The 12175-nt window shown below is 40.0% G+C and overlaps 1 protein-coding gene across 3 annotated transcripts in view; it reads right to left on the bottom strand.

The window, feature by feature from the left end:
• Nucleotides 1-11898, bottom strand: part of bbox1 (butyrobetaine (gamma), 2-oxoglutarate dioxygenase (gamma-butyrobetaine hydroxylase) 1) — a 28663-nt gene extending 16765 nt beyond the window's left edge. For 2 of the 3 annotated variants that reach the window (XR_003928081.1, XM_030048599.1), the window contains exons 1-3: nucleotides 11786-11898; nucleotides 9389-9857; nucleotides 3064-3178 (exon numbers count right to left, since the gene is read on the bottom strand). Coding sequence is in view for 2 of the 3 variants with exons in the window: in XM_030048599.1 (XP_029904459.1) it covers nucleotides 3064-3178; nucleotides 9389-9796 (523 nt within the window). In the remaining variant the exon portion in view is untranslated. The remainder of the gene's footprint in view (nucleotides 1-3063; nucleotides 3179-9388; nucleotides 9858-11785) is intronic. The other variant, XM_030048600.1, reaches the window with a different exon arrangement.
• Nucleotides 11899-12175: the final 277 nt, after the last annotated feature.

Raw genomic sequence — 12175 nt, 5'->3', positions numbered from 1 at the left:
CCCATGACAAAAGAGATATTTGTGAGAAATAACACAGGGATCAGTGGGGGGATTGGGAGGTGAATGGATTTGCTTCACCACAAATTCTGACCAGCAGCTCACACGGCTTTAAATATGGAAAGTCTCCAGCATGGGGGGGGGATTTGAATTTAAATTACTGACTACACATGGACACTTACCTTCAGGTTTTGGGATTTGTTTGATCACAAGAAATCAACTGCCTTCGATGGTGAGCTCGTGTAAGAACATGCAGATCTTTTCTTGACCCTCGCCCTAAATCAATTTTCCATATGGCAGAGGCGGGAGGGAGCCTGAATAAGCTCTGCATATTTATACAGACTACAGGTTTGCGGAGGGTTTATTGTCTTAAACTGTTTTACATGCAGGCTGCGCACACCTCAGTTATGTATCTTGAGTGTGACGGCAAAACAGTAGGCAAACTAACAGGTTGCTCACAGTGTGCATTTGACATTACAAATGTTTGTTGCTTTGTTCAAACCCTCGCAACTTTATTTTAAGTTCTAGCGGAGCTCCCGAGGTTTCCAAAGATCCCAAACATGAGCTGCTGAATTCCAGGGAAATGAGTCTAAAATGATGCAGAAGACACGTAGATTGTTTCTGTCTGATGTAATGCTGCAGCCATAAAACAATGGCAACTTGGCTATACATATTTCACTCGATATCAGTGTGATGGAGCTTCAATGAAGCTTCAACCAGCAGAGACACAACATGGATGTGATACTGTTGTGCAATACAGAGAGAAGTTACATATGTTGGCTTTTGTGTTTGTTTGTTTTCTAACTTTACTTAAGTGAAAAGTTAAGGGGAAATCAGAGTTCAAGAGTGTAAAGAACTGAAGAAACTGAAAAGCTTTCTTATTATGCATGGAAAGTAATTTAATCGTAAAATGTATTGCCTGATAGTGAGGTAAATGGAGGTTTACACACTAATAAATTTAATCGTGAACCTCACCAAAGACTATGCTTGTTCCAACAATGAAACTTCCCCAAATTAAGAAAACAGATTGCATATGAGTGGCTTCAGTGGCACAAATACAGGGTGCCCTACCTACATCCATATAGTTAAGTTGGTATTAGATACACAAGAAGCCCTCATGAATAGTACTAGTTTCATGTCACTGATACTAACTACTACTATGCTGCTTCCTGTGGTCACGACTCCATAGAAACAACAAAAGAAAAGGAAGAAAAAAAAAAACCATCCCAGACACTAGGCAAAAAAAAGAGGCATGGTGCAACGTGAGTAATATCCCCACAGCTCCTATTATCATATTGACCTCACAGTGTCCCGTGTGTGCTACACTTTCACTGTTGAGAACACTTTTATAGGCAGAGCCGGGCCTGTAAAATGTAGGTGCACTGCATGAAAAAGGAAACAGAGATTCTGACCGCGGACGATGCCTCGGTGAGTTAACGTCATGGAGAAAAGAAGCGGGTAGGATATGAGCAAAGCCCTGAGACGTGAACGCTGTTCATCATCCATCTGAAAACGCAGACCTTCCGGTACTTTTCGGCAGGAGGAATTTCAGACTGGCACTCAAGGGGAAATAATTAAACCCAGAGACTATGTGTATGCATGTGCATGTGTGTGTTATGTTGTATTTTGTTTGTGTGTGTGTGTGTGTGTGTGTGCAGAGAGAGTACTGAGCACTCCTGGCTCAGAGCTGGCAGTGATTGGAAAAAATAAAGACACTACGAAGTCTATTATGAGTGGTGTCTCTGTCTGTATAATGCTACAACTACAGGGAAGAGGGAGTTTACCGGTCGACACACACACACTCACACACACACTCACCCCTTAATCAGTCTGGAACAGAGACAGAGCAGGAGCCGCTCAGCCCTGTGGGTCCTTCAGGACCACGTGTGTACACAAACTATCTGGAGTCCATCCCCCGCTCGGCTGAAACGCTGCTACCTTGTTCCACAGCTGAACCCTCTCCTCTCCTGTCTGGTACACTGTTAAATGTAATGGGCTATTGTAAACTCACTGTAATGGGTGTTTCTCTTCCCTGTCAGGAGAAAAACTGCCTTTCTTGAGCACCTTGTAATGTTACAAACAAAAGGGAAAAAAATCAGGATATTACAGTTCACGTCAGGGGTGTTTTTTTCCCTCTCAGGAAAAGCACTTACTTTCAGATATGAAATGCTTTCATACAGTTACACATATTCGCATCCAAGACCTGCCACTAAATTACAGACACAATGAAATGGTGCGCAGATGAACAAGTATTTTGTTCATAATGTGTCTGTTCCTGGTCATAAATTGTTGCTGCGCCCACATTAAATTTCTCATAGAAGTTGGTCACTCTTGATAACAAAATGGCCAACACAAACAAACAGAAAAACAAGCTATGAAAGCATTAATGTTGGCAGAGTGAATTAAATGACACCAAATCAAGAAAGGGCAGCAACAATATGAGCAACTTTTTCCAGTGCCGACCAAAATGATGTCCACAATAAAAGTGACACATTGCATTTCTTTCACCTTTCAAAAAGTCCAAAGTCCTACGTCATCCAGATACTGTGCATCTAAATTTATATGGATAATAATAAAACACTGATACTGCATGCATTTCTGTCCAGCGCTGCTAAGACAGAATCTCCGGCAGGCTGATTTTTACACTGATTTTTAAAACAGACGTCAAACGTCATGAGGGACATGGCACAGATTGCATAAGAGTTTCAGAGGAGGCCCTTTGTGGAAGGAAAAGAAGACAGACGCTTCAGTGATCATCTTGATAAAGCGTAATAAAATAAAACATGATGAAATGTCAAGTTACAGATGTCTTTGATAACTGGTCATGGATGACATTACTATGGTTATTCGCTCTAATTTCATGCACGCTTCAGTTCAGTCCCAAATTATGCGTGCAAAGAGGCATGAGCATGCATATATGTTTTTGCATACACTGCCTCTGCGCCGCTGGTCTACATGGAGAAAACTGTGCACACCAAGAGCAAAAGTTGCCCCCCCGAAGCAGCAATTCTTTACAAGATAAAGACATATCACGTTGTAAAAGAAAAATCTGGAATTTGGTCTCACCATTGATGAAAAGCTCTTCTTGCATTGCTTGTCTGGCGGCAGAAGAGAAGCAGCGTTTCCTCAGCCACTCCGCGTCAAACACACTGGTGTGCTGGTCGGGCCACACGATGGACACCTGTGGAAAGATGAGTTCGATGATCTACAACAAATAACAGATGAACAGTGACGCCACACACAACTTGTACAAAGGCATTTAACCCCTTCAGGACAAAAAAGAAAAGTGAACAAACTGGATTAGATCATTGTTTGTGAGCTTTATCAGCTCCACCTGTCCAGTCTGATGCAGTTCACCTCAGCAGCTCTGCCATAATTTCTACCTTTTAACAAAGTTTATCATGTTCAGTTTGTGATGACATTGTGGAGAATGTGTTGATTTAATTCTGTTTATTACTGAGGTTGTAGTTTGCAGAGGTCTTGTACTGGACTATATTATACTGAGAGGTATTTCAAATTTTTTGTCCTCCCTATTTGTATACATGAGGGGGGACAGAATAGTGGAAACAGCTGTCAGTAAAGTGCAGTCCAGTCCAACAGCAGCACTAACTATGAGCTCAATGCCAAACATAGAAGTGAATGAACACCTCTGTTACTGTGACAACAAGACAAGCTTATTACAGGCAGCAGGAAAGGAAACTTTATGGCACAACAGTTGGATTGGATTGGATAGGATTAGATTGCACAGGTGTATAATAAAGTGGCCACTGTGTGTAGTTGTAACACTGACTGAACCAACCACTGAATTCTCAACCAATTTTATTTGAACTGATTTGTTGACATCTGGTGACTCTTTCATAATATCGCTTGGAGCATTTGAACATGTTTATGAATTTCCAAACGGTTTGGTAAATTATGTTTTAGAGCTCAATAATGATAATAAGCCATTAACTCCAGACAATTCTGGTTTTGACTTTTAAGGCTATTATTATTTAATCAGATATAAAAGACTTATTCACAAAACAAAATTTTACTGACCCCAACTGGCCAAAGCGCAGTCAGCATTTTTTTTCCCTCTCTGCTGTCACTGCTGAATATTTTGTTGTGTTAATCCATCTATCCGAAGCGAGCACTATGCCTCTCTGTCAGGCTGACAGTAAACGAGACAAGTTTGTTTTTCTGCCTAGTAATGATGTGGTCCAAATCACTTTTCCCCAAATAATTTTAGCTTAAGTGCTGTAATATGTCAGCTGTGCAACATCGTGGGGGATTCTCTCCTGAAATGTACATGTGACTTTATTTTTTATATTTTTTCAGTGGCGTGCAGAAGTGTTACTATGTCCATGTGTTACTAACAAGAAGCTGAAAAGCTTAACAGATTGATGGCACCAATTTCATTTCCAAATATTTTATTTGGATGTGAAAGACTTGAACTACACACAAGAAACACCAGGCCCGATTTTGACAGGTTGATTATGATCTCAGGTCAAAATAACCTGCTTTCAGGCCAACAACCCTTAACCTGTGTGGGCTTGTTTTATGGTTTTGTCTGCAAGTGCCATAAAAATTTAGTTTCTTCCTAAAAGTGAAAATACAAAAGTTCTGTGTCTTTTGACTTCAGGAATGTTGTGCCGTGTCTTGAGTGTTTTAAAACCTGCTGAGGTTTAGAAATGGATGACAATCTGTATCTCTGGTTTTCACTCCATTTAAAGGCTCAACAAGAAGTGATTCTATGTCACAAAAAAACAACCTTGGCAACCAGCAAGCAAGCATATTTTCAGTTCTATGGAAAGTTGCAGCAGTTGTGGACACTGACAGTAACACTTCCTTAGGAGACAGCTTTGCCAAAAAAGCTCTCAAGTTCTTTTTTTTCTGTTTGTTTTAAGAAGATCGTGTATGCTTTTCTACTGTATTCACTTTGTGAATGTGAAGAAGCACTACATGGCTACGATGCCACTTGGAACCATCCACCATGAACTAATGTGAACATATAAGTGTTAAAAATGGCAGTTTCAACTCATTTACGTTTTTTTTTTTAACAGTTCTTCTATTAAACATATTACATTTACACTTTTACAGCAACCTAAAGAAATAAAAGCTCAAGAGCAGCAGACACCACATGTGGCTCGCAGACATGAGGCTTTCTTTCACACCTGAAGTCTGTTTTTTCTGTTGAGCGCAGTGAGAAATGTGTAGCCTTTTTATAAAGTTTATTCTACTTAACAAATGTTGTCTGCAGTGCAGCCTTGGGCACAACAGCCCAATCAATGACATTTCTTAGATACAGTGCAATTCGTTTAAACAAACTGTCATTACATAGAAGACAGTAGACTGTAAAAAAACAACAAAACAAAGTTTGGAGATACAGCACCAGGCACCCAGAGGTACTGCTTTCATTGCTGCTGTTATTTTATTTTATTTCATTAATTTGTTATTTTTATTGTTCTATTTTGGTGATTCTAGCGTTAGCATTTATTTTATTATCTTGTTTTACTTATGTTACTGTAATTATCTGAGCATTCTTCACTGCCTGTAACGGAAGTGATTACTACCAATCCCAAATAAAAATCTTTTCTTTTCGAGTACTGCCATGTTCACTATGCTGCTCCGATCCAGAATACTTTATTAGTCCCAGAAGGGCAATTCATTTCTACACTCAACCCGTCCATAGTTACAAAAATAACACAACAACACACAACAACTACAACATAACTGCTCCTGAGCTAAAGTGGACTGAGCTGAAGTCACACTCACTGTCAGCCTAACTGGACTACACTCTCTAACATACACAGCACATGAGCAAGAATAGAGAGGAAGACAGTAAGGAGTTAATTTAAATAAATATATATATAAAAAATAGGGCCTTTTGTTCCATTAAAAAACAGCTGGGGAAAAAATGGAAATTCAAGACTGATAAAGTAAATGTGTTTCTGGTTATGGTTGTACTCTGTTCCAGCGCTGAACTGGCTCTCATCCCATCTCTCGAACAGAACATACACTGTTATAATATGTAATGCATCATCTAACTCAGCAAAACTTGACCTGTGGTGTCCCTCAGGGCTCAGTTGTAGGCCTCATCCTTTTCTCAACCTACATACTTAGCAATAAGGCTGGACAGAAATTTAATGTCTTTATTTACTGCCTTTCAGAATGCATGACTGATGCAGACAATCATTTTATCTAAGCCAATGGTATTTTTGGAAATGGTATATCTGCTCATGTCAGCAGAAATTGTTGTGCAGACATTAAAAATGTTCATAAGATTACTGACAGTAAAGTTGTACCTTCACAGCAACATCATTTGTAGACTTAGTGTTTCTTTCTGTTATATTGAACACAGTTTTATTTAAAACCTCAATACCCAAATTCATTAACACACAGGCGTTTTCTCACAGAGTTGGATGTTGGAGCATTTTTTTTTTACAGCTCAGTGATGGCAAATCTGTTAAATGCTGCCTTATTCAATCTCCTAGAGCCAAAACTGTCATTCTTGAATGAATCTCTGTGACCTGTCGTCCAACACAGAGCCACCAGCCAGAAACGTCTGACAGATTTTTACTACAAAATTTAAATTAAATTATCCATGTTTTCATTTTGTCTCATTTTGAAAACTGCAACTCCCTCCAGTCCTGTCTGAGCCAAAAGTCACTCTCATGTCTCCAGCTCATACAGAACACAGAAATCAGGTTTTTAGTGTTTTGTGAGTTAATCTCCAGTGAGAGTGAAGACAATATGACAGGGCTGGGCAATTAATTGAAAATTAACCGAGGCAGACATTCAAAACCTCTTGCCAACATTATCTTGCTCATGTCAGTAATTTAGATGTTTTTTAACTTCATATTTACATCACTGTGTGTTCATATAATGTCCCCTTAGAAACATACGACAGTGTGTGTAGTCATGTGACTCCACCCCGTCCAGTGTGCGACACTGAAGCAACAGGAAGGAGAACTGAAACACCGAGCCGACTGAGCGACTTGAGCAGCTCGTATCAAAGAAAAATGCCGTGTCCGTCGCAGACCTGCCAACCTTGAGGAAATTTTATGAGTACCACTATGAGGGAAAAAAACAAAAACAAAAACAAATAATTGTTCATGAATCGAGGTAAACGGTTCAATTAAATGTGATATTGATTTGACCTCATATCGCCCAGCCCTACAACATGATGTCATTTCAACTAGCTGGAACTGAGGAGGTGTGCAAATCTGATCTGATCTTGCCAACTCATCCCCATATTATTTTATATTGCGAGAAGTCTAAATCCATGGAGACAAATATCTCAAAACATTGCTTTGGAAACAGCCATTGTGTCCAAGAGTGAACTCTCTGTTTAGTTTAGTTTAGTTTAGTTTAGTTTATTAGGATCCCCACGAGCTGCAGCACTGCAGCCGCTATTCTTCCTGGGATCCACAGATGTTTCAGATGATGCAAACATGACTGCTTTTGTGTTTATAAGTGCTTCATTAACACAGAATTAATAAAATCTTGACATGGCTGACCAGTGTTTCAGAGATTAGCACAGTCAGACTCTCCCTAGCAGAACTGTAAATACTTCAGTGCATAGGTATAATTTGACCTTTAGGCTCACTAATTTACTATAATCTTTTACATCGCTTGTTAATGCATTCCTGCGACTTCCTTTTATAAACAACTGTTTTTGATTTCACCCTCTTCCAGTCTTTAAAGTTGCAAAGGTTATTTTTTTTAACATTAGTACATTTTTAACATTAAAATAAACATTAAGATACATGAATCATCTTGAGTCTGTTTGTGACCCTCATGTCTAAATCTTTTACAGCTTTGATCATTATGTTTTGTGGTATATAATATGTATTTGCTGTGGGGTGAATGTTGTATGCACACAGCCAGTGGTGATGTGGTTTGCAGTTATTCAGCTTTTGCGAGCAGCTCTAGTGCAGGGAAGGCTTAGTGATGCTGCAGAGCAGTAAGAAAAGAAAAAACACAAAATCTACATGTAAAACTGACAGGACCATTCAAAAATACAGCTGAACACTGTCATTGTTTTCTTTTTAATTGCAGACTTGCTGTGCACACCATCTGCTTGTCCAACCCCTGTGGTGTCTCTGCAGATGCCACCCTGCTCAGCCTCAGGCTACAGTGTTTTTCAAGCTAGACAACTCATCAAGATGAGTGACAAGTGTTGCTGTGTGATCTGGTCCAACTGAGGGGGAAGAGAGTCTGGACCAAGCAAACACTAGACTGAAAAGTTGCATTCTGTAGCATTAATGTGTCTTTTGCTGTTGCTATCTCATTTTATGTATTTTTTCCCCTTTAAGCTGTTTCTCATTTGCCTCTCTACACCCTCATATATTTTGTAATGCTTATTTTTATGCCTCAATGTAAAAAAAACCCTGATTTTTAGATATGCTTATTGCTCTTTTTATTTGGTTCTCCAATTAGTTAATAAGTCACTATTACTAATTTATTATCAGATTACTATAATGATAATTTCAAGGTGTGTAATGCCTGAACTTGAAGGGATAGATACATTAGATTTAGCTGGCCACTCTCAGGGTTAAAGGTTAACCATGAAGCAGGAACTCATGGTTCTTAGGGTTAGGGTTAGTTTGTGTACATATATTCATTTATTTCCGCCGCCAACAGAGTTGGATGGAGTTTATGGTTTTAGCCCCATTTGGTTTGGATGTATCACAAAGCTATGAAGGGATTTGTATGAACCTTGGTGGAAGGGTCGGTCATGGGACAAGGAAGAACTGAATAACTTTTCACAGACTTTTCACATGTGGGCCAGTGGCATTATTTTTGGTGAACATGCAACAAGTGGAACTGGCAAGACTTGACTATTGCATGGTTGGAATTGGTGGAGGTATGCACTGTACTGAGTCCTTCCTTTTTTAACTTGTTTACTTGGATATCTTTACTTGGATTGTTCCAGTCATAAGAACACAAAAATGTTGATGAAATAAAAAGTTATGAATTTGAGAGAATCATAAAGACAGCTTAAAGGTTCTGACTGGGATTAAAAATTGACACATGACAACAACAACAAAAGTATATTCAGGATGATCAAAGTCTTTAAAGTCACCGAATAGAGGTCACAAACACAATAATAACAATAGCAATAATAAATGTTTAATAACAACACTGTGCTCATGTGAATGCATACGTGCAGATGATTACAAATGTAGCTGCATCAACAATCTGAGTCTGTATGTGTTATTGGCCAGCCATCAAACTGTTTGACTAAACACCATCACACACACAGAGGAGCATTCATGTGTTAAAACTACAGCAGACAACTGCACATGTTGGTGGCTCCAAATGGCAGCAAGGGTAACTGTTTTGAAAAAGCTGAAACACAGCCTGAAAACTCTTTGAACCTGGATAAGTCAGAGAGGAGCCGACCTACCTTGTTGCTGTCGGTGATCTGGACAGTTTCGACGCCCGTGTGGATATCAAGATCAGAGAGCAACAAGCTGCGGGCTTCTGCCGACTGCAGCGTACACAGCGGACACTGGCAGTTGTCTCTCAGCCAGGTGAATGGATAAAGGCTTTGGCCCCCATCCTCCCACTCCACCTCCACCAGCCTCTCCTTGTGCAGGGCCCGGGCTTGCCTCACCCCGTGGCGAGCCATGGCGAGGGAGGCTGACACCAGCGTCTGCTGTCCGCGGAGCTGCATTGAAGTCAGAAAACATGGGGGGGAAACTGCAGGCGATCCCAGCCGACCCCGAGCCCTCAGAGCCTGGCAGGCCGTGACGGAGCTACTTCTCTGCAGCAGAGCAGGCAGCGCACAGCGTACAAATGTACTCTTCCACATCCTTGATTGGGTCTTCGGTGTACTCTACGTCGCCAGGTGAGAAACTGCGACCAACCCTGTACTGATGAAGAACATTTGAGCACTGATTTAACCAATGGGAAGCCAGAGAACCACAACTCCACTTTGCAAATCAAAGGGTTTTTTTCCCATGACTCAGCACAGGTTGTTTTGAATGGCTGCCATCTAACAGAGATAAGAAAGGGTTTCATGGTGGCACCTCGTTCTTTTCTATGATCTCCCTGTGATTGTACTTAAGGTCATTTTTCAGCATTCTCCATTTCACTAGCACAGGGAACATCTGTCTAAAATTAGAACGAAATAGTTACATGGCAGTGCAGCTTGTACATGAACTAACCAACTACTGTTTAGTTTGTTGGCAAGATCAAATAAAAAAAATCTCTTAATTTCAGTTTCTTCAGTTTTACATCATATGCTATCTTGTTTGACAATGTTTCGCTGTGCGCTGCACTTTGAAATACAGTACACCATGAGAACATCATACAGACTTCTCAATCCAATCAGTCATGCCGACTCCTAGCCACAAGGTGGTCTTGCCAGCTCTGTTACCTTCAAATTTACTAATATTTTCAACTGGGTTCACTTTGACCCCGGTGGTTTAAACTTCCAGAAAATTATTAAAATAAAAATCTTTACCCAAGTTTGTGTGTGTCAGGTACTTTATGAGTTTTGCTAAATAGCCCTTTAAATAAAACTAAATCCAACCACTCACCTTCCTTATGCATCAGACCTCCTGCGGGAACAATTTCTTTTTCCCTCCCAAATGTCACATTAACTATCAGTGTCCAAAACAACGTTTGTAAAATGTTGATTTATGGTGTGTTTTATGTATGCCAGAGGTCAAAGTGACCCCAAAGACACACCAGTGGATACAAAATGTGTACAGGACATTGAAAACATGATCATCATGCTAATTTCATGTATTGTGATTTACTGTGATGTGTTCTGACCAACTTGTGAAGCTGAAGGCAGAAGACTGTATCTATCATGCTAATTTCATGCTTACCTAGTTGTCCCCATTAAATCGGTAAAAGTCTTGAGAGCTCCAAGACTTTTACCGATTTAATGCTTTTTTTTAATTTAATTAATTTTTTAATGCTTTTAATTAATTTATTTATTTATTAATTTATTAACTAATTTATTAATTTAATTTAATTAATTTTTTTAATGCTTTTTTTATTTATTTTTTTTAGAGCAAAAAAGAAAAAAAAGACGTTAATCATTTATGTAGAGACTTTTCCCGATTTAATGGGGACAACTAGGTAAACATGTAATTAGCATGAAAGATACAGTCTTTTGCCTTCAGCTTCACAAGTTGGTCAGAACACATCAGCAGAGTCGAATTGATCCCAAAGATAGTAGTAACGTTAAACGAAACCGGAAGTTGTGTGAAGTGAGTCCTCTCGCTTCGCCTCTATACTCTCTAATAACAGTATTCTGTTGTATTATTATAGCCATAATACACTGAATATTACGAGTCTGTCATCATTTTGTGTGAAGATTCATCATTTTGGCTGCAATATCAACAACGGGTGGATTTAAGTTTTATTAGCGTACAACTTCCGTCCGGCCACCGACTGTTTTAACACCGGTGCTTTAAAAACTGAAGCGATGCTAGTTAGCTTCTTGTCAATCAACACACATCCCTCAGTGTTGCTCTCAGCGGAGTATCATCATCAAGCCAAGCTGCCCGAACAAAGTTACTGTTTAAGTTATTGCTAAAAACAAACAAACAAACAAAAAATGTGATTTTTACACAGATAACGTCCGTTATTCGGCGTTAGCCTGAAGCCGGTTAGCATAAGTTATTGGCTGTGCATCCTGGTGTCAGCAACTTAAAGCTAACTGACCAGGCGAGACAGCCGACCTGCTCTCTGCCGAGCTCCAGGCGGCTTCAGGCGAATAACAGAGACACTACAGCCGCTTCATAACCAGAAAATACATTTTTTTTTTTAAAATATCCAAAGTTACCTGCAGTGTTGATATCACAGCGTCCGTCAGCAGAGGCGGTGCAGCGCCGGCTGTCACACACGCGCACACACACGCGCGCACACACACAGACACACGCTCACACAGAAAGTGGGTGAAAGGTCGTGGGTGCCGGCTCTTACGCAGGATGACATAACCAGTGAAAGTGCATGAACTATGATCCGCTTTTTTTTTTTATGACTGCTGATAGCGTGGAGTGGAGTGGAGTGGAGCCTCGGGATATGTGCGTACACAGTGGTGGGAGATAAAGTCAGGAGGCTTCTGGAGCAAGCCTGCATCTTCAGAGTGAGAGGTACAACTAAAAAACAAATGTGCAAAATATTATCTCTGGGGTCAGTTTGACGCCATTCAGTGTTTAACACCTCTTAATAT

Source organism: Myripristis murdjan, chromosome 3, assembly GCF_902150065.1.
Source record: "Myripristis murdjan chromosome 3, fMyrMur1.1, whole genome shotgun sequence".
In the NCBI taxonomy this organism is placed as follows: Eukaryota; Metazoa; Chordata; class Actinopteri; order Holocentriformes; family Holocentridae; genus Myripristis; species Myripristis murdjan.
This window is presented reverse-complemented; position numbering and strand designations above follow the sequence as displayed.